We start from the raw sequence: 24,315 nt of genomic DNA, 5'->3' as shown, positions 1-24,315 counted from the left end.
CTTCACATGCCTCTGGTTTGATAAGTTCTGTGTTTTTTATACATTTAATTATTGGCATTGGTCTGTTTGCTTTTCCCTGTGAAGAAGCAGAGAAGCTGTAGAAATGAGAAGACTAGTTAGTTTAAGTTTCTCTCCACATGTTCTGTTAACTTGCTTATAATGTATTATTATTTAAAGTTCTCGACTGTATCACTTTGATAACTTGGGTTTTGCAAACTTCTCCATCATTTGCTAATTGCTAAACTAAAGGCTTTTAAACGGAGGTCGACTAACCAATGAGTGACATCACAGGGAATACATTATTTTTAATTATTCAACGAGTAGTGAACTATTTCAATTTAATCTCATGATTTTCATTGCTGGAGGGCTGAAAGGTGTAAAAAAAACTCTAATATTTAGATACCATTTTCATGGACTTTCATGGAGTTTTCACAAAGTAAAAACTGTAAAAAGTAATGAAAACAAGTTAGAACTAAAAGATGTCTTTGTCTTCATCACAAGGAAATCAGGGAATTTGTTCTATTGAGATAAAAAAAAATGTCTAAAAAGAATCATATCATATATCATATATGTTAGTGAGGTTTTTGAGGAAGTTGTCACAAAATTCAGAGCTTTTTGGGGCCAATAATAACTTTACTCGCAGCCGTTTTGGCAGGTTTCCTTTCCCTGCACACACTTCACCAGGTCTCCTCCCAGTCTGTGTTGAGGAAGCCCACACGTGGGGCCGGTTTGTGCAGTCCTTTATTTGGAGGGGTGGCTTCCTGCGTTGCATTATTAATACCTGATGTTCACAGTTGACCTGGCCCTCACATACTCCCCTCACTGTGACTAGGGAAGAGTGTGTGTGTGTGTGTGTGTGTGTGTGTGTGTGTTTTGCAGAGAGATAGATTAAACAAGTGTTCAATACATTCAGTATATGGCATTAAATGTCTTCTGTTAGAGGCAAAGAGCTAATGAGTTGTTCAGTTCTTATTAGGGCGTCCTAAGCCTGCGTAGCTGTGTGAGGCGCTACACTGCTGATTGCTCTTAGGTCTGTATGACAAGCTGCTATTTGTGCTTGATAATCGGTCTTAGTTCAGCAAGAATTAACGGTCCATTACTGTTTTAAATGATGGCAGGTTTATCCAAATATGAAGCCACTAGAAAAACAGGCATGTAATATAGATAATATGCCCTTAAAAGAAATAGACAGAGCAAAAGAGGACCAAGCGAACCATCACAAATCCCTGTGTGAAACATAACTGACAACCATATAATTAGCCTCTGTGCATCTCACACAATTTTATTGTGTCTTTATCTCCTCTCTCTAAACAGTGAGGCTGAACAGAAGAAAAAAACACAGAGGGGCTGCAGGTTTCTGAGTAAATTACCCATGCTTATTTATTCAGACACGTCGCCTCATAGAGCTACCAACCCCCTGGGTCTTCTCACAGGCCCGAGTAAGTGCCAAAATCACTTTGCTGCTTAGGAGCGAGGACAGACGAAGAGTAAGACGAGAGAGAGAAAATCTAGTTTCTCCAGTTAAGCGTTAAAAGAAGAGGGTAGAGGCAACAGATACGAGACGGGAGATTACAGTATAAGGTAAGGGGGGAGATCAAGAGAAAGAGAGGAGGGACAGGAGGGGGAGATGAAGACCTATACACAAAGGAAAAATGACAAAAAAAAGAATGGAAAAGATTTTTTGTGAGGAAAATGATCACAGCAGATCAGAGAGATAGTTAACTCAAGCCTGGGAGGGAGGGAAAGGAGACGAGAGAGGTTGGGGGGAGGGCGGTGGAGGAAACTAACAAGGGAGGAGTAACAGAAAGTATAGGGTTGGAAAGCTGGCTGAAAGTCTCCCAGGGGTCTCGGAGGGAGAGGAAGATGGCTCGGCGAGCAAAACCCCCCTGCAGTGAAACTCAACAGGGGGTCGGCTTTTTGTTTTGAGGGGGAAAAAAGAGGAGAAAACTACCCTTGATCGAAGTGATAAGAGGCTTTTACACTTCATATTTCAACTGAAGAATAAGCTTTGTTCATGGAGATCGGGGGCTTCTTATTTGACACTCATTCCCCCCACACACATACACACTCACACACCCAACACACATATTCACAAATATAGACATACAACGTGTAAGAGTTAGCTTGGTGGCAAATTTCCCTTTGTTTTGGCTATCTACTCTAACACTTCACAAATGTGTTACAATCCGTGGTCAGTTTAGTGTAATGCATTGTGCGCACTAGATAATGTGGTCAGTGGGAACAACATTCTTCAATAACCCCCCCCCCCCCCCCCCTCATGGAGAGGAGTCCATGGTTGATGGTCTAGTGTTCAGTGTAAGGACTTCAGAGCAGATGTCACACGTCATTCAGGATAACCAAAACCAATAAGATAAATGAAAGATTGTGTATTGGTTAAACATTGGAAGTCAACATTCTATCTGCAATGTCTGCAATTTACTCTTTCAACATATAACATAGACCACTGTCCTTCATTTTCTAGAGAAAACATTGTGGTGCTGTTCCCATTATTCATAAACAACTTGCCTATACACCTTCTGCAAAAAAACATTTCCTATCGGAGTTCTTCTTTATGTTCATTGCCTAACTAAAACCTAACAAGAGCTGGTTGGTACAAGCAGATGTGACTTTAGCTGTATAGAATTAATCTTGAGGAGACACAGTTGAATATGAGGTTAAAACACTCATTTTCTGCTTCAGGGTGTTGGATCTTGTTTACATCCATATTTGATGAACAGTAAGACTGGTAGTCCCTCTTTCCCTCAGGGGTGTGATGAAGAAAACGGGTTGCAGTCCCAGGTTGTGGATGCAGAGTGTAATAAAAGCTAAAGGTCTGTATTATGTTATTTCAAACATAATGGGCTGAAAGACAGAGTCAAAAGTAACATTTCCATATACTTTCAGGAGACTGCTCAGTATATCAATACCCCCCCCCCCCTCTGAGGAGCTGTTTAATGTGGATCTGGAGCAGATTAGTGGATAGGCTAAGGCTAAATTCTGTAATCGCTGTGATAGGCTTAAACCAAACTGAGTAGGGGTCTGCTCAAGGTTAAACTGATTGCTGTCTTTGTCTATTAACTGTCATTGTTCATTCAGGCGCTACAGTAAGCTTTGGTATCAGCATCCCTTTTATTTATGTTCAGGTAGCTGTTCTGATTTATTGTTTTTGGCCTTTTGTTTGATACATTTTTGAAGGAAATTACATCATTATAGTCGTTTCTTGACTCAGTGGTTTTATTGTGCATCCCATGTAGTATAGAGGCTACAGCCTTCAAAGCAGCGGCACAAGGTTCAACTCCCACCCTAATTAACCATATTTCTTCCCCTATTCTCTCATCCCTGCTTCAGACTTTATCTACTGCCCTGTTTTCTCAATAATGGCCTAAAAAGCCTAAAAAATAAAACTACTAAAAAGAAAAAACTGCATGCTGATTTTTATTTTTTATGAGGCTGATATATTTTACTCCATTCGTAGATATTTTCCGAATGACTTTTTTAAATTTTTATTAATGAAGCAAAATACTTACATCAAAATACTTTTTAAGATGTTTTAAATTTACTTACTTTCCCTTACACCATCTTGAGTTAATTTCAAGCCTGATGGTTTTCATTTAGCTGCCTTGGTGAAGCATCAAATAGTATTTTGCTTTTGGAGAGCCCTTCTTACATAAAGTTGATTTAATACATAAAGATTAACAAAACTATATTATCAGACATTTCATACTGTATCTAGAAAATCACTTGCTAAATAAATAACACTTGTTCTGCCAGAGTTCTCTCAAACTCAACATCATCAATTCAGCAATAACATTAGCACGGTGCTGTTAAGTGAAACTCAACAACCACTAATAAAGTGATTTGTCCCTGACATGATCTCAAAAGTAATTAAATGTCTTTTGTGTGGATTGAAAAGCAAGAACAACTGAATATGTGAAGGTGAAATCTGGCATGCTTTTACTGATAATGGCAAAAGTCAGAAGATATTTTTGTGGTGTTGTTGTCGTAGTGCGGTTGATGCTAGTTCTCTGTAACTTATTGATGATTCAGGGGAACAGCAACACAAAGAGGGAGGACAACAAAGGAGATGGTTAAAAACGAGAAATAAAGCAGGAGGATTGGTACAATGCAAAGAAGAAGTAGAGTGAGGAAGGAAAGTAAAGGTTTTTCTCCTTTAAAGGTGATCAGTCGTGAGAGAGGAAAAAGAAAGACAGGAGAAAAAGGGGAGGAAGGAGGAGAAGGAGTAGGATGTTTCCCTGAGGTGAGGATGTGTTTTTGTGTGAACTAACCTCTCTCTCTCTCTCTCTCTCTCTCTCTCTCTCTCTCTCTCTCTCTCTCTCTCTCTCTCTCTCACACACACACACACACCCACACACACACTCACACACATACACTCCCTCCCAGTCACTCAGTCAGTTGCAATAACACGCTCACTGAGGTCGGCAGCACAAAGCAGAGTCGCCCTCTTACCAGCTTACACTTACACACATGCAGACACACACCCTGCACTACACCACACACGCTCAGACACTAGACACACACCTCTTCAGCGACACTGGGGAGCTAAAGAAAAGCTGAAGAGAGAGGAGGGAGGAGGACAGAGACCAGCGAGGAGACGATAACAGAAAAAGAAGAAGTACATGTAAAAGGGAAAGAGAAAAGAAGAAGAAGAAAGCTGAAGATTCTAAGAGACACTTGGGGAAAACATCATTCAGGTAAGATCCTTTTTGTGTTTTTCATTCACTTCTTGGTGGTCATTGTTTCATGTTATAACAGTAATACTGCACAGTGAATAGTGTCATTGTGCAGAGTTAACATCATCTACCCTCACATGTTCCTGGAGGCTTTTATTTTATATTTTACCCATAACAAACGTACATGTGTAAAGGTGTATAGGTAGTTTTATGTGCTTTAAGTTTTAAACATCCACATATGATGAACTCATTTGGAAAAGGTAAAAAACACGTCCACACTGAAAAACTAATTTTTTAGTGTGGTCTCAAACTTACTGAAAGTGAGAGTCATCAGTGAAAATTTAAGGTTGATGTTTGATATTTCATTAAAAGCTCCTCAGCATCATCTGGCTTGCACAGAAAAGTAGATATTCTTTAAAGTTTGTATTGATTTTGGTATATTCTTCACAGGGTGAATTGTCTCAAAGATCATTTAGATTTTATTTCTGGTTTGTTCTGGTCTTGTGAGTATGGCTGTCAGCATCGCTCTTTCAGCTGAATTGGCCCAAACATTTGTTTTAATTGAAATGTAGAAGCCCTCTAGAAGATGCTGTAATCTGACTCTTTTGTGTTAGTATTCAAGCAGTAAGTTTAATGAAGTTACTGAAACATCAGAGAGAGAGCAGGTCAGGGTGTCTTGTCAACAAAAGGTCAGCTTTGTTTCTCTTGGAGGTTATTTCCAATCAATGTTTGCTTATCATGATCCTTCATTAACCTCAACAATTATCATCTTGATGATGATAAGGGATTCCCAGTCTATTTACAGATCCAATCGGTTCTTTCAGTGTTATCTAAAAATGAGTGAAAGGACCCTGTCTGTTTGATAGTTCATTTCAGAGTTGGTATGCACTGTATTAAACTGACCATCAAAATGATGTGAACAGAAAGATTGCAATAATGAATCTTAATGTTGGATATTAAAGTCCTTTTGTAAAGCCAGTGCTTTCAGATGTAATAGATCGTTCAGACTTCAGTGTAACCTCTGTATTTTAATGTATATTTAAATAATTTTGAACCGAAGTAAGTACTTTTTTTACTGGTTATGCTTCTGCTTAAATATAGCCATGCAGTTTTTGATTTCCACAGAACCATGTGAATCCATCTAACCATAGTGATTATTTTACCACCATCCACAATCTTTTTCTTTTCTAACTAGGACTGTCAAATGATTAAATGGACCAAATGGATCAAATCTTTAGGCTATGAACAAGATTGATAGCGTTAGAAGTGTTTTGTTAAACTGGTTATAAGGCAAACATATGACCTCGGATTAAAATTCTCATGAACATCCATTTATCTTCCATTATTTGCCAAATATATTTCAATAAAACATTATCTGAATCTTTTTTCACATCAACATAACTATGTTTAGCAAAATGTATTCTGTAAAATGTTTAAAATATCTGATGACTCATCCTGCAGTCAGAAGCATTCACTAATAATTCATCCTATTAAAAGCATTGTCGATGCTAACGATCCAATCATATTTATCCTAACTTCATTTCCTGCCTTCGATCATTGATGATTGGTACCATGCTTTTGTAGTGAGATGACAGTTTCATACCCTCTAAGATCTGTTTCATGGGGACTTTAAAAAGCAGTTGTATTATTATATTGTGCTTTTTTCTACTGCCACATTCAATTCAATTCACAAAACGTTATTTGTCCCCCGGGGGGCAATTCTAAGGCCAACATTTTTTTTGTGTGCAGGTTTCAGGAATTTAAGCTTTGTAGGGTAGATTTAAGAACTTTATTTGTCAAATTATAACCACTATAAGTCACATTTTTGTGATAATATAAATCTGCTAATTAACTGAAAATGTCCGTTATCCAATCACATCAAAATGACCAAACAGAAACGGAATCATGTCAGTAACTCATCTCTATCTTGAGAGTTTATTGTTCTATGGTGAATGTCCGTCTGTTTGATTTTTGGAGGTGTGACTTGGAGTCACTTGGAGCTGGGTTTCTTTCAGTTCAATCACTAAACTAAAGAAATATTGAGTTGTTTGTTCTAAAAAAGCTGAGAACACATGACTGCCAGTGAACCTCGTGTTTTTTCTGAAAGATTTTTTTGTGTGTGAAATATCTAATAATAAACTTCATAAATAAGTAAACTTTAATGGTTTAACTAATGTCAACACGTTTCATTTACTGGGAAGATAAATGAATGATTACAATTTTATCTCTTTAACAAGAAGAGTCACTTCTCAGTGTAACATTAACAACTCACATGACACTGATTGCTCACTGTTTGTTTTGAAACATACAAAACACACCCCCTTCATTCCGCGCACACACACACACACACACACACACACACACACACACACACACACACACACACACACACACACACACAGGAAACAATGGTTCCATTCATCCTTTTTCTCTCTCTCTGTCTCGTCTCTCTCTACTCCTCCTGTGTTCACATCGGCTTTTTATAAACACGCTGAAGGTCAAAAACACAAAACACAGCACGTCTGTCCCCTTCCAGCCTTTTTGACCTGGATCTGCTCCTCTTGTTTCGTTTTCTTACAGCATGTTGGAGCAACTCAGATTCTCAAGAGTCGAGAGAGGAGAGGTTGTTCCTGCTTCACACTCACTTCACCATTAGTGAGTGACTATCCCTCATTTGTCTTGGGGGATAGTCATGTTAAAAGGTGCAGCTTTGATTTCGCTCTAATGTTAATGTTCACAGTTTGGTTAAATCATTTACTATAAAGTTTCAGATTAAATGTCTGCAAGACAGACAGACAGACAGACAGACAGACAGACAGACAGACAGACAGACAGACAGACAGACAGACAGACAGACAGACAGACAGATCGATAGCTAGATAGATAGATAGCTAGCTACCTGAGTCTCCAGAGTGAACTCAAACAATGTCTCATCCAATGCAGCACCCCTTTTTACATGTCTGAAGCATTAGCTTGAGCTATAGGACAGTTGAGAAGAGTTTAAGTGCTCCACTAAGACCGGAGCAAAGGAGGATCCCAAACCACCAAAGCAATTAAAAGCAGAGACAGTGGACAAATGAATACATTACAGTATATAACGATTAGAACTTAAAACACTATTGATTAAATGCAGACAAGCAAAAACACCATCAACAAACACTGAACCATAAAATTCATTGAATGATTCTATAGAGATTCCTGTTGACCTTCAAACTGTTTCCTATTTATCACCAAATGGATTCAGAGTTAATCTATTGGTTCAAAACTAAAGTGGGCAGGAATATTGGACAAAATAGCAGATTTTATTGGTGCTAGAGGTTCCAGTTTGAAGATAGGCGTTTTTCAATCACACACTGTTTTTTTGTAAATTATTCCACGGACACCCAGACTATTGTTTGTGGACCTCTGGGGGTCCTGGCACCCCACTTTGAGAATCACTGACGTAGGTTATTTAGAAAGCCTGACAACTAAAAAAAATCCCTGTCACGACAAAACCCTTGATTCTGCAGAAAGCTGTCACCCCGGGGCAATGCAAAGGAGAAAATAAAGTGCAGGTTCTGTAAAAGTCAGCTTAGATACATTTTCTGTTAAAAATCAAAGAAAAAAAGAAAAAGAGTGAGTAAAGAGACATATGGTAAGGTGTAATGGAGGAACGCAGTAGAGTCCCGAATTAGGGACGTGGTTTAATGTTAATAGGGTGAGGGAAAGAAGAAGTACACATATTTTTATTATAATTAGGAACATGTGACAATTTTGGAGCAAAATAAAAGCCTGAAAGCCACATTGACAAAAACATTGTGTCAGGTTTGATATGTGAGAGTTTGTGTCTGCGTTAGGTGCTTGTGTTAGGTGGTCTCTGCCACCTTGGTAGCAGAGTACATTATGGCTGTTTGGGCACATTAAGTGGCATTAGCTGGAGGAGCAGCCTTGAATAATGCATGGGCGTTATTTATGAGCAGAGTGCATACGTTCTCTGAAACATGCTCAACCACACACACACACACACACGCAGACGCACACACACACACACACACAAACACAAAAATTTGGCGAAATAGGATGTTGAATTAGCATTTTTTTGTTTTTTGTTTTAGAGCACTACAATGTGGGATTTAAAGTATCTCAGAGACACCTGCAAATGACAATATGCGGACATAAAAAGCAGAGGGTCTCTAATTTAGAAATGTGTGGTGACTTCGATGGTGACCACAGGTGGCATTATGAGTGTGTGAGGTTAGTAATGGTGTTCATTAATACCCTAACATGTAATCTGTGTTGTGGTGTGAAAGGGTGGAACACACCATGTTTAAATATCCTGTGGTTTTGGAGAGAGTAAATTCAAGGCTAGTTTTGTGTCCCCAATTCTGTGTGTGTAGATTGTGTGTGGGCATAATGCGAGGCTGTGATTTCAAGTGTGTTTGTTCATGTCTGTTAAAGTTTTAAAAAAGGACAGTTAGCGTGTGCATGTTGGAGTTTTTTATCTGTGAAAAGGTGAATAGGTTGCGCTTCAATATGTGTGCGAGTGTGTGTGTGTGTGTGTGTGTGTGTGTGTGTGCGCTTGCAGAGCCAGTTTGGAGAGTCAGTGGGATATTGTGCTCATAGAGAGAAAAAAGGGGGAAAGAAAGAGAGAAAGGATGAACCACCAGTGGAGCTCAGCCACAGAGCAGATGCAGTGATTAGAGTGTCATTTGTAGGGCTATCACAATGTGTTGGTGTGTGCATGTGTGTCCTTTTTGTTTGTGTGTATAAAATGCATGTGATGTGCACTCATTTGCACCTAAGTTCCTGTAAGTCAGAATTTCCACCCAATTTGTGGTGACTGTAGGACGGCCACAAATGGGGTTCCTCTTTCGACTTACAAGTCGAATCACAGAGTCTAAAGCCTTTGAGTTTGACAATGCAGCATGTCATCTCACTGCTAAATCCTCTAGCTCATAGAGCTCAAAGATGCAAGAAAAAAATACATAAACCATATATGTATGTATGTGTGTGTGTGTGTGTGTGTGTGTGTGTGTGTGTGTGTGAGTGTGTGTGTGTATATATATATATATATATATATATATATATATATATATGTACTGTTTAAACAGATCCTGTTATCCTTTTTGCACTGAGACAAAACTTCAAATGGTCTGAATCCAATACAAAGTTGCTGAATAAGTATCAAAACTCAAAACTGCCAAAAAGACTGAACATTTGCTTTTAACTAAATTAGTTAAAATACCTTGTATATTGTAGCTTAACTTATATACTCATTTGAATCATTTGAATTCATTTAGACATAACATGGAACAGTGGGTGAATGCAGGTTCAATTATCCCCCAGGAAAAACTTCACACTGCACAGTTCTTGTACAAATTCCAAAGGTTTATTTCAGCCTTCATTGATCATTTGACTGGAAAACACTGACATGCAGCTGAGAAAGAGCTGGAAATTAGTCATTTGACACTGATGATTTATTTCACTCATTTTTGTCTAATCACTTTGGGCTTTGAAGCTTTGAATTCAATAACAATGTTGAATTGTGAAACCTGATCTAATTTTTCAGCTTGTCTCCATTAAATTACACAGCCAAAGTTTTAGATTTGAAAAAAACTAGACATGAGTTTTTCATGAAAATGGTTGTGTCTAGTGAAGCTTTCAAAGCCCAAACATTGCTGAAAGCCAGGAGATCTGACCCTGGGTAAGTCTGTGTTGAGACACCAAGCAGACTAATCGCCCATTTTGGCCAAAAAAAAAAAAAAAACACCAGCAGCCGGCTTGCTTTATTGCTGTCGCTGTAGGGCACCGTTTGGCTGTAACAACACACCAACTGTGGGATCATCTGTAACCACACCAGGCTCCTTTTTGACATCACTTTTAGCTTATCTTTTTTTCCATCCTTCATTTCGAACATCATTGCTTTAATAATAATGAATCCCAGGAGCTTTCTGCCCAGGTGAGAGATCCAAACAATCGTTGCCATAGTAACTTAGCAGCAGGAGCCCAAACACACCTGGTGATGCTGGTACATCTCACCTCATTTCCCTGCATTCTTTAAATCCTCCTTTTTTTAGTAAACACCATCTGTTTTGACTCCTGCCTTCGATGTCTCTCTTTTGTTTTCTTTTTTCATGTACAGTGTGTAACAATGAAAAAGACCCAGATTATATATGGGCTCAATGGCCCGTGATGATATTGACCAGACACAACTTGCCCACCCCCATCTGTCAGCTAACTCTTGTTCCAGACACACATTTGTACACACGTGACACACAATTCACAGCAAACAGAATTAACCCCAAAAAATAAATCGATGATGTGTGTTGCCCCGAGCTTCGGACCTTGCCAATATGTCAAGCACCCAAATCCTCAAATTCAACGTCCCCCCTAAATACCACACATATAAACACACACACACACACACACACACACACACACACACACACACACACACACATTGGCAGTTGGGTTAAATCCGCTCTGTCAGGTCAGTCTCCTCTCACTGTCAAACCAAGCTGTCGGGGTCACTGTCACTGTGAGAGTGAGCACATATGTCATGTCTGTGTGTGAGTGTGTTTGGATGTTGGCAGCAAGGTTGAGACTGGTGTGAATTAAGCTCAGCATGAGTAGTTAGTCGGTAAAGTTGGAGCACTTAAAATGATTTTTTTATAAAGTGCGTGTAAAAGAAGTCGATTTAATCAGAACTAACTGTTGTATAGATGAGCTCTGATATGTTATTGTTTGTCTGAACCTGTTTAAGTTCAAATATTTAGCTGGAATCTTTGATCCATTTTTTCACCTCTCCTCTCTCTATACTTATTACAATATGTTTGGTAATAAAAGCTGGTGCAATATTTCTCATTTCCCCATTCGGGATCAATAAAGTTATAAAGTTATCTTATCTATCTTATTCATTTGCCTTAAAGGATCACACAGAGAAAGTGTCCTAGGAGACAGGGATAAAAATACAAAAAAAAATTCACACAGTACTTACAGCCAATTGTGATGTACACAAATGGGTGTGCTCATTTGACCAATTTGCTATGTGTTATTCTTAGGAAGGTTTAGGTATAAAGAGATGTTGCCTGCCAGCATGCTAATTAGATATTTTGTCTTTTTGAACGGAAAGCTACAGGTAAAGATAAACAATACATTTTTCATCGATAAAGACACTTCATATAGCCAAAAGTCAAAGGTCATCCTGAACACTTTGGATTGAGTTTGAGGTCAAAGTTCTATGTAATTATTCATATTATATTCAAATTTTCAAATTCAAAAAAACTTTATTTGTCCCCAGAGGGAAATTCAAAAGCATTGTCAGGTTTAAACAGAGTTTAGGTGCCCCATGTTCATTGTCGAACAGAAAAACTTAAGCTGCACTCTTTGATATACATTAATCCACCGTCCAGAGAGCGGAAAAATCCAGACGTGCAGAAATAATTGTTGACCGTAAGTCCAAACACTCTGTCCAGCACTGTTTAATACGAGCAAAATTTACAAACACTCCCAGCTTGCTTTACTTTTCTGTTCATCTCACCCACACACAGGATGTTAATATTCATACACATGAATAAAGAAACAGCTTATTTTTTGTGCATGAAAACACACACACACACACACACACACACACACACACAGCTACACATTCCTTTGATAAAACTGGATTTCTTAATCAGACTCTCTGGGTACTTTGTGATAAAAAAAAACAACAGTTAACTCCCCACTTCCCCTTGCACATTCAAGCACATGCGCGCACTAACACACACACAATAGCTGGATTCATACACACATTATACAGATACCGCAGAGACGATGTTGCAGGCGCATTTTTGAGTATGATAGGGTTGACCCAGATCTTGAAGCGTGCACGTCTAAAGATGCTATGAGGAGGGGGAAGAGAGAAGGGGGAGGGGTTTAAGTGTGTGTGTGGGGAGGTGTTCATTATGCATGTGTGACTGAATAAGATGATGAGGAAGAGAAAGCACAGTGGGTGTGGGCCACTGAACAGAGAGGGTTTTTTTTTCTTCTCAGGGAGTAATTTAAAAAGCAGCAGGGGGCTGATGGGGAAAAGATGGACAGATCACAGCAAAGGTCAAAACCAGAGAGAGGCAGAAAAGTCCTCAAATAAAGAAATGATCAAATTAAATGGTGATAGGATGATGAGAGAGTTTTCATCAGGCACCAACAACCCCTTATTGTCTGGCAGACATGTTGGAGGGTTATTGGAAGGGGCATTTGATTTACCTCCATATTTTTTGACATTAAAGAGTTTATTTAGTCCACAAAAATCTGTGCATATGTAGAGAGCAGTATTTTTTTTAATTTATTTTATTCCTATCAGTGGACAGTGTGCGATGACATTGATGGTTTATACAAAGAAAAATAAAAAGATGGTTGCATCAGATAGCAAGTTGCTAATTTCCATCTGTAGTTCCACATAATAGTGAGACGAGACAAACAATGCAATTCCCCCTCACAAAGGACAATAGAGAAATACACCTAACAACAAGAAGTACATAAACTACAGTATAAAAACACTGCAAAATGAAGAGGACTTAGATCGTGATGTTATTACAGCTGTGAAAAACTGAGCAGGAATAGAATCAGTTAGAGACTTTTTTGACAAACAAGGATACGTCGCTCAACCTGAGTGCACTGATGCACGGAGATAGTTAAGACATCTTCATTCAGAAAAGCTGCATCTTTATAATGTTTTCTTTTAGGCTTGTTCACGTGGATTCCAGTGAAGAATAGGTTAACTCACCACAGCACCTAAAACATTTTGTAACATGGATGAAAGTGTTGTCAATGACTTGCTGCTTGTTATCCTCTCGGGCTCAGTCTCCTGATTGACACCTCAATAATATTTCCAACAAAAGCAACAAAAAAAAGCTAAAAGGTATTCATTGAATATGAATTGTTACTAAAGATATGGTTGATTTTTAACACAGTAAAACCATGGTTAGGATATTTATCTCGGGCACTTTGATTACAGTTATAAATGCCCATCCACAAAGAGAGAAGAAGACACTCCAGTCAGGATCTACTTGGATAGTTCATATTCATTAAACTCAATTTAACTCCTAATCTCTTTCAGGAAAAAACTCATGTGAGTCATGGAGAATATCTCATCTTAGCCCCTGTACCTAGAACTGTTCACATGAGCCTGGAAAAGGTGAAGCTCGACCTCATAGAGACAGAAGATATGTTTTTAACTCTCCGCACATCACATTTCTTTTATCTTATCAGTAAACTCTGAACTAGCTTTATCACACAAGTTTGGCTGAAAAAGATGTTTCTGTTACATATTATGATTGAATGAGGAAGAACGTGGACTTGTATAATCTCTTGAGGGCCTGTTCTGTGTTCATACAACATCAAACATTTTAAACCGCTGTTGAAAAATCTTTATTGTACTCCCTCTATGTGATATCAGATTAACAATAAATGTACACCGGCAGTCGGACCCATCTTGATGCACGGCTAATTCATATCTTTAATGATTTTATTACAGACCCCCTGCTGTGTCTCAGCTATCTCGTCTACAGGTGGGTGATGGGAACATCATAGGAAAAAGGAACAGCGTTGTTGCATTTAGTGTTAATGCAAGGGAAATGTCTCTGATGACTTCATTTACGATCATCAAGATTGAGCTGCTTTTTAGGGTGTAATGATGGTATGATATTGGATTGGTGTGCTTGCCAAAACCTGTTACCCAATTTAAGACAGTCAGAGCAAGATGAGAGGGAGATGCTAAGATCATATTCTGGACCCAAACTAATGTTGAGTTCTGCAACACAAATGGTAAATAAAGACACAGAAAGAAGACCAGAGAGTAGACGAGTAAAAAGGGGGGGGGGGGGTGAATGGAAGAGGAAAGAAAAAGAAGGACGACTGAGTTTTATCTTACTCTCACAGCCTCCCTGATATGACAGGCTTGGCAATCTAAGCCATTTTACTATGCGACCCCCTACCAGTGACAATCTTCCTTGCCGCCTACACACACACACACATCAACTGCACCTCAGCCCCACAGCAGGTCTCCTCCCTCCCTGCAACCCTTCGTCTTTCTGAACAGGATTATCCTTCCCCCCGCCCCTAAAATACCATCGCTCAGTAAAACATATTTCGAAGGGTCTAGATCTTGAGCAGTCTCATGCTGCCTGCTCCCACAAAAGGCAAATGTGCTGCACAGATGAGATTAGAAACACATGCAAACTTATAAGACACTGACGTTTCCCAAATATGCATCTGACAGCATTTGTTTTGATGGAAAATAACACTCCACACTCCTGTTTTGTGTATATCAGTATGGAGATATTGAAGATTCATTGACAGTCTTGGAGATGTTGTTTTTTGTCCTCACTAATGTGAGTCACAAGGACTCTGAATAAATCATGTGAGCCTCATTGACCAAACTAACTTAGAGTATTTAGCCTACTGTGCTGTTAGAAAGGGCCCACAAGATATTAAGTGGATCAATTGCTGTGAAAAACACATTACAAATCCTGAGGTACTGCAAGGTGTCATAAGACCAAAAGGTAACTTGAGTAGTTTGTCTTGACTCTATGTCATTTAAAACCAAAGGGCCAATTAAGTAAGTATCTAAGAACCTCAAAAAAATGTGTTAAACAATTTTTTCTTTTAACCCATTAGCAACATCTTGAACAACAAAAATCAATAAAAGAGCATAACATTGTGAGAAAACTAAAAATATTACTTAAAACTAATACACAAAAAATAAAAAAATCCATATTTTATGGGGTTTTTTTTTTACTTCAGTTGTGTTTTCATATTTCAAAGAAAGTCATTGAGTAATGACGAGAAATGTATCTTCAAAGTGAGTGCTTAGTGTCACTCTAACTTATTTTGGATGCAAACAAAAATTACAAAATTCTAACATTTCAAACTTAAACATTTCAAAAACCTAAAAGAAGAAAATTGTAGAAGTTGATTTCGGGACAAGACACTTTTGACAAGCAGAGAGATGTTCCTTATTTTATAAACCTGAGCCATGTCTCATTTCCAATTCATCAAGATTAAAAGTTAAATCTGTCAAATAATATTTCTGGGTAGAAAGGTGAGCTTGTGTTTAATTTATGAGCAGCTGAGAGGCTGCTGCAGGGCATCCCCATTAGCAGGGTGCGGGGTTTTGTTAGTTGAGCCACAAAAACAGAGAACGATTGAAATGACTCACAGAGAGAGGGAGAATTAGGCTGAGGAAACTGAGAACTATAGGTGAGGGTGAAAGAGGACAAGGAAAGGTCAGAGGAAGGTTGGGGGGAGGTGAAAGAGACGGGGGAAGGTCATGAAGTGAGCTGGAAGAAAAGCGACTTGACAGAGAGGGAATATACCAACGTACAGAGGAGTCACAGGGGACTCACACAGTCACTTAACACAAGGCATGTGTCTCTCTGTGCAACAAACGCACCTACACACTCACACTCAAAAACCTCCCAAAAGAGCTCCCTTTGTCTGTCTGCCTACACACACACACACACACACACACACACACACACACACATCAGTGTCTGTTTTTTTTCTTTATCGTTATCAGGTTCAGATTAATATAAAATCATGTGAAAACATAAGAAAAAGTATCGTGTTAGAATTTGATTTGTTATACTATTTTTTATACAGCTATAAACAGACAAAGATTTGGGATATTTTAGAAGCCCTGTTGTTTTGTTTTTTATTCTACAATTCTTCAATTCAGTTAGCAAATACTTTAATCCAAAGTACACAAGCAAGGATCTAGAAAAGAAGAAACAGTGTCAGTAAATGCAAACAAACAGCTTCAAGCCCGATTGGACACACAGGTGCGAACATGCATTGCGCAGAGGCAAAGCTCAACATTGACAGCTGTTCTTGAGAGCTCTAATCAGTATAGAAACCATCTTAAAATCGTTGTTATCAACCAAAACCATCGTTATTACCATCATCCTCCTCATCAATAATATCAAAAACATCATCATCATGAAGGTCGTAGGTATTCATGAGAGAGCTGGGTCTTTAGCTTTTTCTTAAAGGTGCAAAGGGACTCTGCAGATTGCGTGGAGTTTGGAAATTCATTCCACCAACAGGGAGGCAACAGAGGAGAAAGTCTAGTTAGCGTCTTGGGACCCTGTTGTAAAGACTGGATCGGATGCTGTTAAATTGTGAGAGCGTAGTTGGCGGAAGGGAGTGTAAACCTGGATCATAGAGTTTAGATAAGGAGGAGCCATTTTTGTTGCTGTTTATAAAACCTGACTTGTAAAAACTTATAAAACAAATGAAAAACGTTTTTTTTTAAATCTTTATTCTTTCTCTCATGAGGAACTTTCAATTTATGTGGATCTTTGCACCCCCTGTTGACTGAGGTAGAAACTCCAACCTGTTTACTGATTTTACCCTGATTTTACCCCGTTCATGCGTACAGCATCCTACTTTCTTTTTACAGTGGCATGTATTACTCATCAAGAATCAGTTCTGTGGGAACTCTTCGCACCTTCCCTGGAGTATTGGCAACAATCTTTAACCTGATAGTCTGTTTTGCTTTTAAAGCCTGTTAAGACAAGTCAGCGTTAATTACAGTCTGTTACAGCCTAAAAACTCTTCATAATGGTAAAGAGTTTCAGATCAGTTTTTTTTAATGAAAACTGAACATTTTAATACAAAATGTACAAAAGTTGATTTTTTTCACGATTCCTTTATAACAACAAATGGCTGTTAGCTTTTTATATATTCTTCAATCCACCAGACTACAAGACACAACATTTAGAGAAAGTTGCTGCTCTACTGTCACCTCAATGCTCAAAGAATTCTGTTTAGTAGTCCTACATAGTAAAATAAATAATCAACTTCTTAAAAATGTTAGTCCTGAGTACATTAGTCAAAACAACATTATATTGTCACCCATACATTATTAACTATGATTTAGCTTGTTGCTGTCACATGACTTATCAAACTAAGGGGGAAAGATAATAGTTTGGATGAGAAAAAAAACTGGAAAACTCTAATTATATCAAATAGGATTTCTCTGAGGGGAAAACGAGCTGGTTTAATATTACATTCACTCCTGTGTTTAGATTGTGCAAGAGGATGATGTGTCACAAAATCTGTTGGAACACTAAACCATTCCTCGGTATGTGAGCTATTAGAACATGTCAAAGCTTGTCATTAAGCAGGCATCAGGGAGACTTAACCTGCAATGAATGACAAACAAGGCACCTTTTATCTTTATAGAAAAAAATACACTGATGATCATTTAAAGTAGGCAGCTGTAAGCCAAACCAAACACTGAACCATTTTCAGATCATAAAATGGAGCCACCAAGCTGCATGAGGAATGCTATTTTGCTCTGTATTTGGTATACCACATTGATTGGTTAAAGGGTTTTCCCATCATAGAGTTCTTCACCCGGAGCGTTTCCAGACCACACAGTCAGTGATAACTGTGTGAGGCCAGGATTACTGTGATAATGTCATGAAATATTTAGAAAGCAAATGTATATGCAAGTGCATTAGCTTTTCTTCATCTTGTGTTAATGATACCCTCTTTCGTTATTTCTTGGCGGTCCCTTTAGACATCAACAGTAATTAAAAAGAAAAAGCTCTGACACTGGTCCCAGAATGATGGACAATACTCATCTGACACAGTTACAAGACATTTGTTTTGACTGTGCCTGTTCATCTGTTTAGGGGTTCCTTTGGTTTGGAAGCCTTGAGGGAACACTGAGATATTTGTCTTTTTTATACTTCAAACATCTTGAAATAGAAGGAATTATACTCAAATGCTTCCAATCCTAGAATTAGAAAGCACAATTTTTAATCCAGCGTTATCTGCCATTATATTTCAAAAAAAGCATTATCCAAGTATTTTTACATCCAAGAAACAGAATGAGGTTTTCTGGCACAACTTCACAAACTACCAGGATAAATGAAGAAGACCTCTATTTTTACATCAAAATAAACCTATTTTCTCTTCCTGTAAAACATTTCAAATGTCGGATGACTCATGTCGCGCCTTCTATTTTACTTTATTTTATTTTAATTTCTATCCGGTTTTAGTAGGAAATACAGTGCATCAAGTGTTCAAAGTACTTCAATTCCACTGTGGGACCTTTTGCGTGCCTTTCCAAATCATGCACAATCAACTGAATTGATCACAGATGGACTCCAATCAAGTTGTAGAAACATTCCAAGGATGATCAGTGGAAACAGGATGCACCTGAGCTCTGTTTTGAGCATCATGGGAAAGGCTGTAAATATGTTATACATTTTTTATTTTTGATAAATTTGAAAACATCTCAAACAAACTTTTTTTCACGTATAATTTTTTGAATAAGGCTGTAACATAAAAAAAGTGAATCTCTGTGAATACTTTCTGTTTGTTACAACACGGCCCTTTGATACTCTGGAAGTTCTGTGTCATGAGAACTGGTATGCCAAACTGCAGTTTTGCAGAAATGGTAGCATGGTTGGTTCATTACGTTTTGGTAACTTGCCAGTCCAGGGTGTTTTGAGATACAAATGTCCTCGATGGAATTTTGGTTGCTTTTATTTCTGCTTGTGTTAACAGTATTGCTGAGTTTGGGGAAAGAAAAATCACATTGGATAAAACAACCTTCAGCAGCTCTTTTTAGTTTCAAATACAGGCCAATGGCCTTGACGGCTTTTAAAAAAAATGTTACCAAGAATATCATAGCCTTCAAAATAATTTCCAGTGATAAATTGTGTCATGGAAATGCACAAGTTTGTACTTTACCTCACTAGAATTACTATCAGACTGTTGCATTTTTTTATCAACTGGTCCCAATCTATTCTTTTGTATTACAATTCAGGAAAAACACAGGGTGAGCTTGTGTTTCTTTGCATTTAACCCTTATAAACTTATTGTAAAATCCATTCATATGAAATGCTCCATTGTTGCGGTTATTTTTGTACTGTAGTTTTGGAGCAATCTGGCACTTCAATGTATTCAAATAAATTGTAATTATTAAAGTTCTATCTCATTTTAGTCCCTTTTAAATGTCTTTGCATGCCCTCTGTTTATAACTATCCTCACTGCGACGTGAAACACTCTGTCACCACAACTAAAACACCCCCATGACCAGACGTAAACACTCAACAACTAATGAACATCTAAACATCCTCAAGCAACAAGGGATGGCAAAGGTTGCAACATCGATGACGACAATGTCACCAAGCGAGGGGACGGTACAGCAGGTCCTGAAGGTGCAATTAACACTCTGCTACAGGAAGAATGTAAAAGAACGCTCCTCCTCTGAACCAGAACATTGTTACACTAATTAATAACTGAGCTGCATCAGGGACCCTTCAGCAATAATAACAACAACAACAACAACAACAGGAAAACTCAAGTACAAAAGAAGGATGTATCAACAAGACAAAAGATTTTTTCCGGTGGAGCTGAAAGGGAGTATAGAACCAAAAAAAACCTTTCAACTCTGAAAGATAGAAATAACACAATGCTATTCTCAGTCCATTAAGAAGAGGTAGGGCATACATTTACAATGAGCAGGGAAACTATGTAATTTAAGCAAAATATTATCTATTTTATTAGATGAAAATGCAACATTGTTGTAATGTGGTTTAACAGACTCATGCTATATTAAAATAAAAAATAGTCTGAAGCATCTGTTCAGTTACATATATGTGGCAGTTTGTTAAGGGTAACCTGCTTACAAAAAACATTCCATCTTTTTTTTGGATCCAACAGCATGTAAATAATTTCTCCTACAGACAGGTTTTATTATTGTCAGATATTCCCAGTGTTTCCATGAATGTTGTTTTGTACATAGCTGCTCTTATTATAGTCTGAGCAATTTCACAAGAACCTATTTTCTCTTCCTTTTTGTGGCTTGTAAAAATCTTCCAATTCCTTCCTGTTACTGTGTCATTTTTGCATTGACTAATACTTGATTATATAGAGGTTCACACTTTTGAGAAATAAATCTCACTTGAAATTGCCAGGCCGTTTTTCCAGTTTCCAGTTTCTGAGTTTAGCTTAGCTATAGCTGCATGCTAAGATTTTTTTGTGGGTATTCTGTTTTGTGGTTATGGTCATGTTGGTATTGCTGAGTTTTAATTTCAGCTCAATGGGGGGAAAAACAAACATCTATATATGTGGTTAAAGGATAAAACAAAATTCCAACAGAGAACAGGCTGAGGTCTTATTCTGTACAGTTCACAAATGTGAAAAAAAGTTAGACAAAAAAGGGCTTTCACTTTTAAACATCAATGTTGACGTAGATCCACTTTTGTTAAATTTTGAAATTTGCATTTCAGTTATTTTTGTTCAAATTGGAGACTTAAACTGAGCAACCTGTGAAAATGAGTCACTGATATGGAAGGGAAAAAAAGAAAGAACTAACAAACGTATTTGCAGGATTGCTTACTACCGTACTTAAAATGTGTTCTCATTCAACTTGGCAAACTCTTTATCTTTGGATTTTGAATTGTAAAAATGACATAAGGAGCTCATTTAACTCATGATTTGGCTGACGTCTATTTTCTACTGTTTGTCAAACAAAAGGAAAATACTGAAAAGAAAAGTGGACACCAACCGTTATCTTTGTATCTTCTTGGTTTACAGGTTGTCTGAAGAGCTCCCTCCTGAGGCAGCCTGCTGACTGAAACAAGCACAACTCTGTATAAGACCAGGAGCTTCATGAGTGCGTGCACTTAACCCCCACTCCACTCAGTGTGTCTGTGTGTGTGTGTGTGTGTGTGTGTGTGTGTGTGTGTGTGTAAGTGAGAGTGTTTGTGTGATTGTGTCTGTACCATGCTGTGGACAGTGTTACTAGCCTTGCTCGTGCTTCTGCTGCTGCAGACTCAGTTGTCTGTGTGCTTGAGGGAATTACGCAGCAGGGGTTCCATCCTGCCTGCCCACTCTTCTTCATCCTCATCTTCCTCCCCCTCTCACAATGCCACCCAGCAGCGACTCCCTGGAGCTATTATCATCGGCGTAAGGAAAGGAGGAACCAGGGCGTTGCTGGAGATGCTAAATCTGCACCCAGATGTGGAAGTGGCAAAAGCTGAGGTAACAAATAAATGTAAACATTACCTTATAGTACTGTAACACTGCAATCACTGACATCTGAACTAAAGTTTTAAGGATGTATCTCCATCTAAGGTAACATCACACTTCTGCTCACCTTCATTTAAGAGTGTTTCTAAGCTCTTGCATCTTCTTTTAAAATTCATATTTGTATAAAAAAAAGTTTTCCTAAACTTGTGTCCCAAAGAGGCTGAATTTGTCTTTTAATAATTATCAATGCAGACAGGTATAGAACAAATGAGAACAAAGAAAGCCGGGCCTTTAATTGCTTTGCTGTGTACTTGCATGATTAATGGCAGGTCTGTTGCAAACACGCTCCACTGAGAGGAAAATCCTGTCCAGGTGGTAGGGGGCAGAAGGCAGTACTGACCAGTTAACTATGATAGTGAAGTAAAGGCTACTATAATGATCTTTTTATGAAGGCAGGTGGTAAGTATCAGCATGAGAGATGTAGCTCTATAATAATAAGGTCCAAGACATCAGAGCATTTATTTAGTGTTGCATTCTTAGTTTAAAGAACAATTACAATAACAACTGCAAACTGTGGTATAGATAGTCAAGCGCTTCAAGACTTACTATTCTTTGACTAGTTGAAGTAAATTATTTTGATTAGATTTCCAGCAGTCATGTAGATTTTTTTAACTTAGATTTGCATGGATGATAATTGACACTTTAAACTTTATTTCATAATTGGCTTTTTCTGTATTTCAAGCCAAATTTAAAGCCTTTTAAAAAATGTGTATATCCCTTCTTTTTTCTAATTATCATCACCTCTGTTCCCCCATCAGGTGCACTACTTCAACGTGGAGGAGCACTACAGCCGAGGTCTCACATGGTACCGAGCCCAAATGCCCTTCACACTCCCTGGTCAGCTGACAGTGGAGAAGACCCCAGGGTACTTTGCGACCCCTCAGGTTCCTGCCAGGATCTGGAACATGAACCCTGCTGTCCGCTTGTTGCTTATCGTCCGTGACCCTGCAGAGAGGCTGGTGTCCGACTACACCCAAGTACTCCATAACCGTCTGACCCGCCACAAACCCTATCAACCGCTAGAAGATCTCCTACTCCTTAAGGGCCACATTGACCCCAGCTACAAGGCGCTGCAGAGGAGCCTGTACCACCAGCACCTGGCCCGCTGGCTAGAAGTCTTCCCCAGGGAGCAGATCCACGTTGTAGACGGCGATGCCCTCATTCGGGATCCCTTTCCCGAGCTAAGGAAGGCTGAGAGGTTTCTAGATCTGCCGCCCAGGATAAGTCCTGACAACTTCTACTACAACACCACCAAGGGATTCTACTGCCTCCTTTCATCCGGACACGACAAGTGCCTGGACGAGTCGAAAGGCAGGCCGCATGCCCCGCTCAGCATCCAGGCGTTTAAGAAACTCTGTCACTACTTCAGGAAGCCCAACAAGTTGTTCTTTGAGATGGTGGGGAGGTCGTTTTCTTGGTGCTGATAAAATAGTGACACATGAAGTTAAGACACCTCCTGAGAGGCGATGGCACATTCAGGAACAAAAAGAGAAAGACAACAGTTTTCTGGTTTTTTTGTAGATAGATGAGTGGAAATAATTCAGTTCATTTAAAGTTTTAAACATTTGTTGTTATTGATACCTTCTCAGGTTAAGTGTGGCCAATGAAAGCAGCACGTTTGTGAGGCTATGTGGAGAACTCAGACTGCTTGTGTTGATCATGTGGCTGACACAAACTTTTACCATGATGCCTCCTTGGATAGACTTTCTTGACAAAGCTTTGTCACCTGTGCCATACACAACTTTACTTTTACTGACAACACTACTAAATGCTCATTTTGGGTAGTTTCAAGATGTGCCCACTTTGGAGTGGCACAGAGATGAACAAAATGATTTCAAAATGGTTGAATTACTTAATTGTTGCACTATGAACTCTTACAAAAAAGAACAACAAAATCTGACTTCTTGTGATGATTACTCTTAACATTTTTGTTTTAGCAACACATATTTTAGTATAGGCATTTGTTCCTCGTTTTATGTCTTTGGCTGACTTCTAGATAATACTTTATTTTTTTTACGCTCTTTTATAAGTAGACACACTGAAATCTTGTCTTTGTTTCTTTTAACTTCCGAGGACAATGTAATGCTATTGGTAGTTTGTGTTTTAATACGTCTATTAATAAATGTGTTCAATCCTTATGCCTTCTTTGTGGTTTCAGACTGCATTAGACCCAGCTCTGAAAGTTTAGAGAGTTCAGAAACGTCAAGTTTACAGACATTCGTTGTCACTGACTATGACTACTACACTGTGTGTGTGTGTGTGTGTGTGTGTGTGTGTGTGTATATATATATACATATATATATATCCACGATCAAAGGAGGCCTGTGTTTCCTTTCATCATGTCGTTACTCCTGTTGAGGGCTTACCTTCAGTTTCACCACCCAAACGTAACTGATCACACTTGAGGGGCTGCATATCTTTGAAGACTTTATTCAGTGCAAGAATGGATATTTTCACCTTGATTTAGTTTATCGTGAAGAACTTGTTCAAACTAAAATGTCCCAACATCAAACTTTAAAATGTGGTATTAAAGATTCAGCTCTAAGTCTGA

At 38.5% G+C, this 24,315-nt stretch overlaps 1 protein-coding gene across 1 annotated transcript; it reads left to right on the top strand.

The window, feature by feature from the left end:
* The first annotated feature begins 4,392 nt into the window (after positions 1 to 4,392).
* On the top strand, positions 4,393 to 23,902 carry hs3st1l2 (heparan sulfate (glucosamine) 3-O-sulfotransferase 1-like 2). The gene is made up of 3 exons (XM_079351164.1): positions 4,393 to 4,712; positions 21,270 to 21,716; positions 22,523 to 23,902. Exons 2-3 carry the CDS (start codon positions 21,459 to 21,461, stop codon positions 23,186 to 23,188), a joined length of 924 nt encoding a protein of 307 aa, XP_079207290.1. The 5' UTR covers positions 4,393 to 4,712; positions 21,270 to 21,458; the 3' UTR covers positions 23,189 to 23,902.
* Positions 23,903 to 24,315: the final 413 nt, after the last annotated feature.

The sequence above is a fragment of the Symphodus melops genome (genome assembly GCF_947650265.1).
Source record: "Symphodus melops genome assembly, chromosome: 1".
NCBI lineage: Eukaryota > Metazoa > Chordata > Actinopteri > Labriformes > Labridae > Symphodus > Symphodus melops.
Note: the sequence above shows the minus strand (reverse complement) of the source record. Positions and strands in the feature narration are given on the sequence as shown.

Coding starts and splice junctions, on each gene's coding strand:
- hs3st1l2 (XM_079351164.1), top strand. CDS start 21,459: ATGCTGTGGACAGTGTTACTAGCCTTGCTCGTGCTTCTGCTGCTGCAG. Junction 21,717..22,522: donor TGGAAGTGGCAAAAGCTGAG/GTAACAAATAAA, acceptor TTCCCCCATCAG/GTGCACTACTTCAACGTGGA.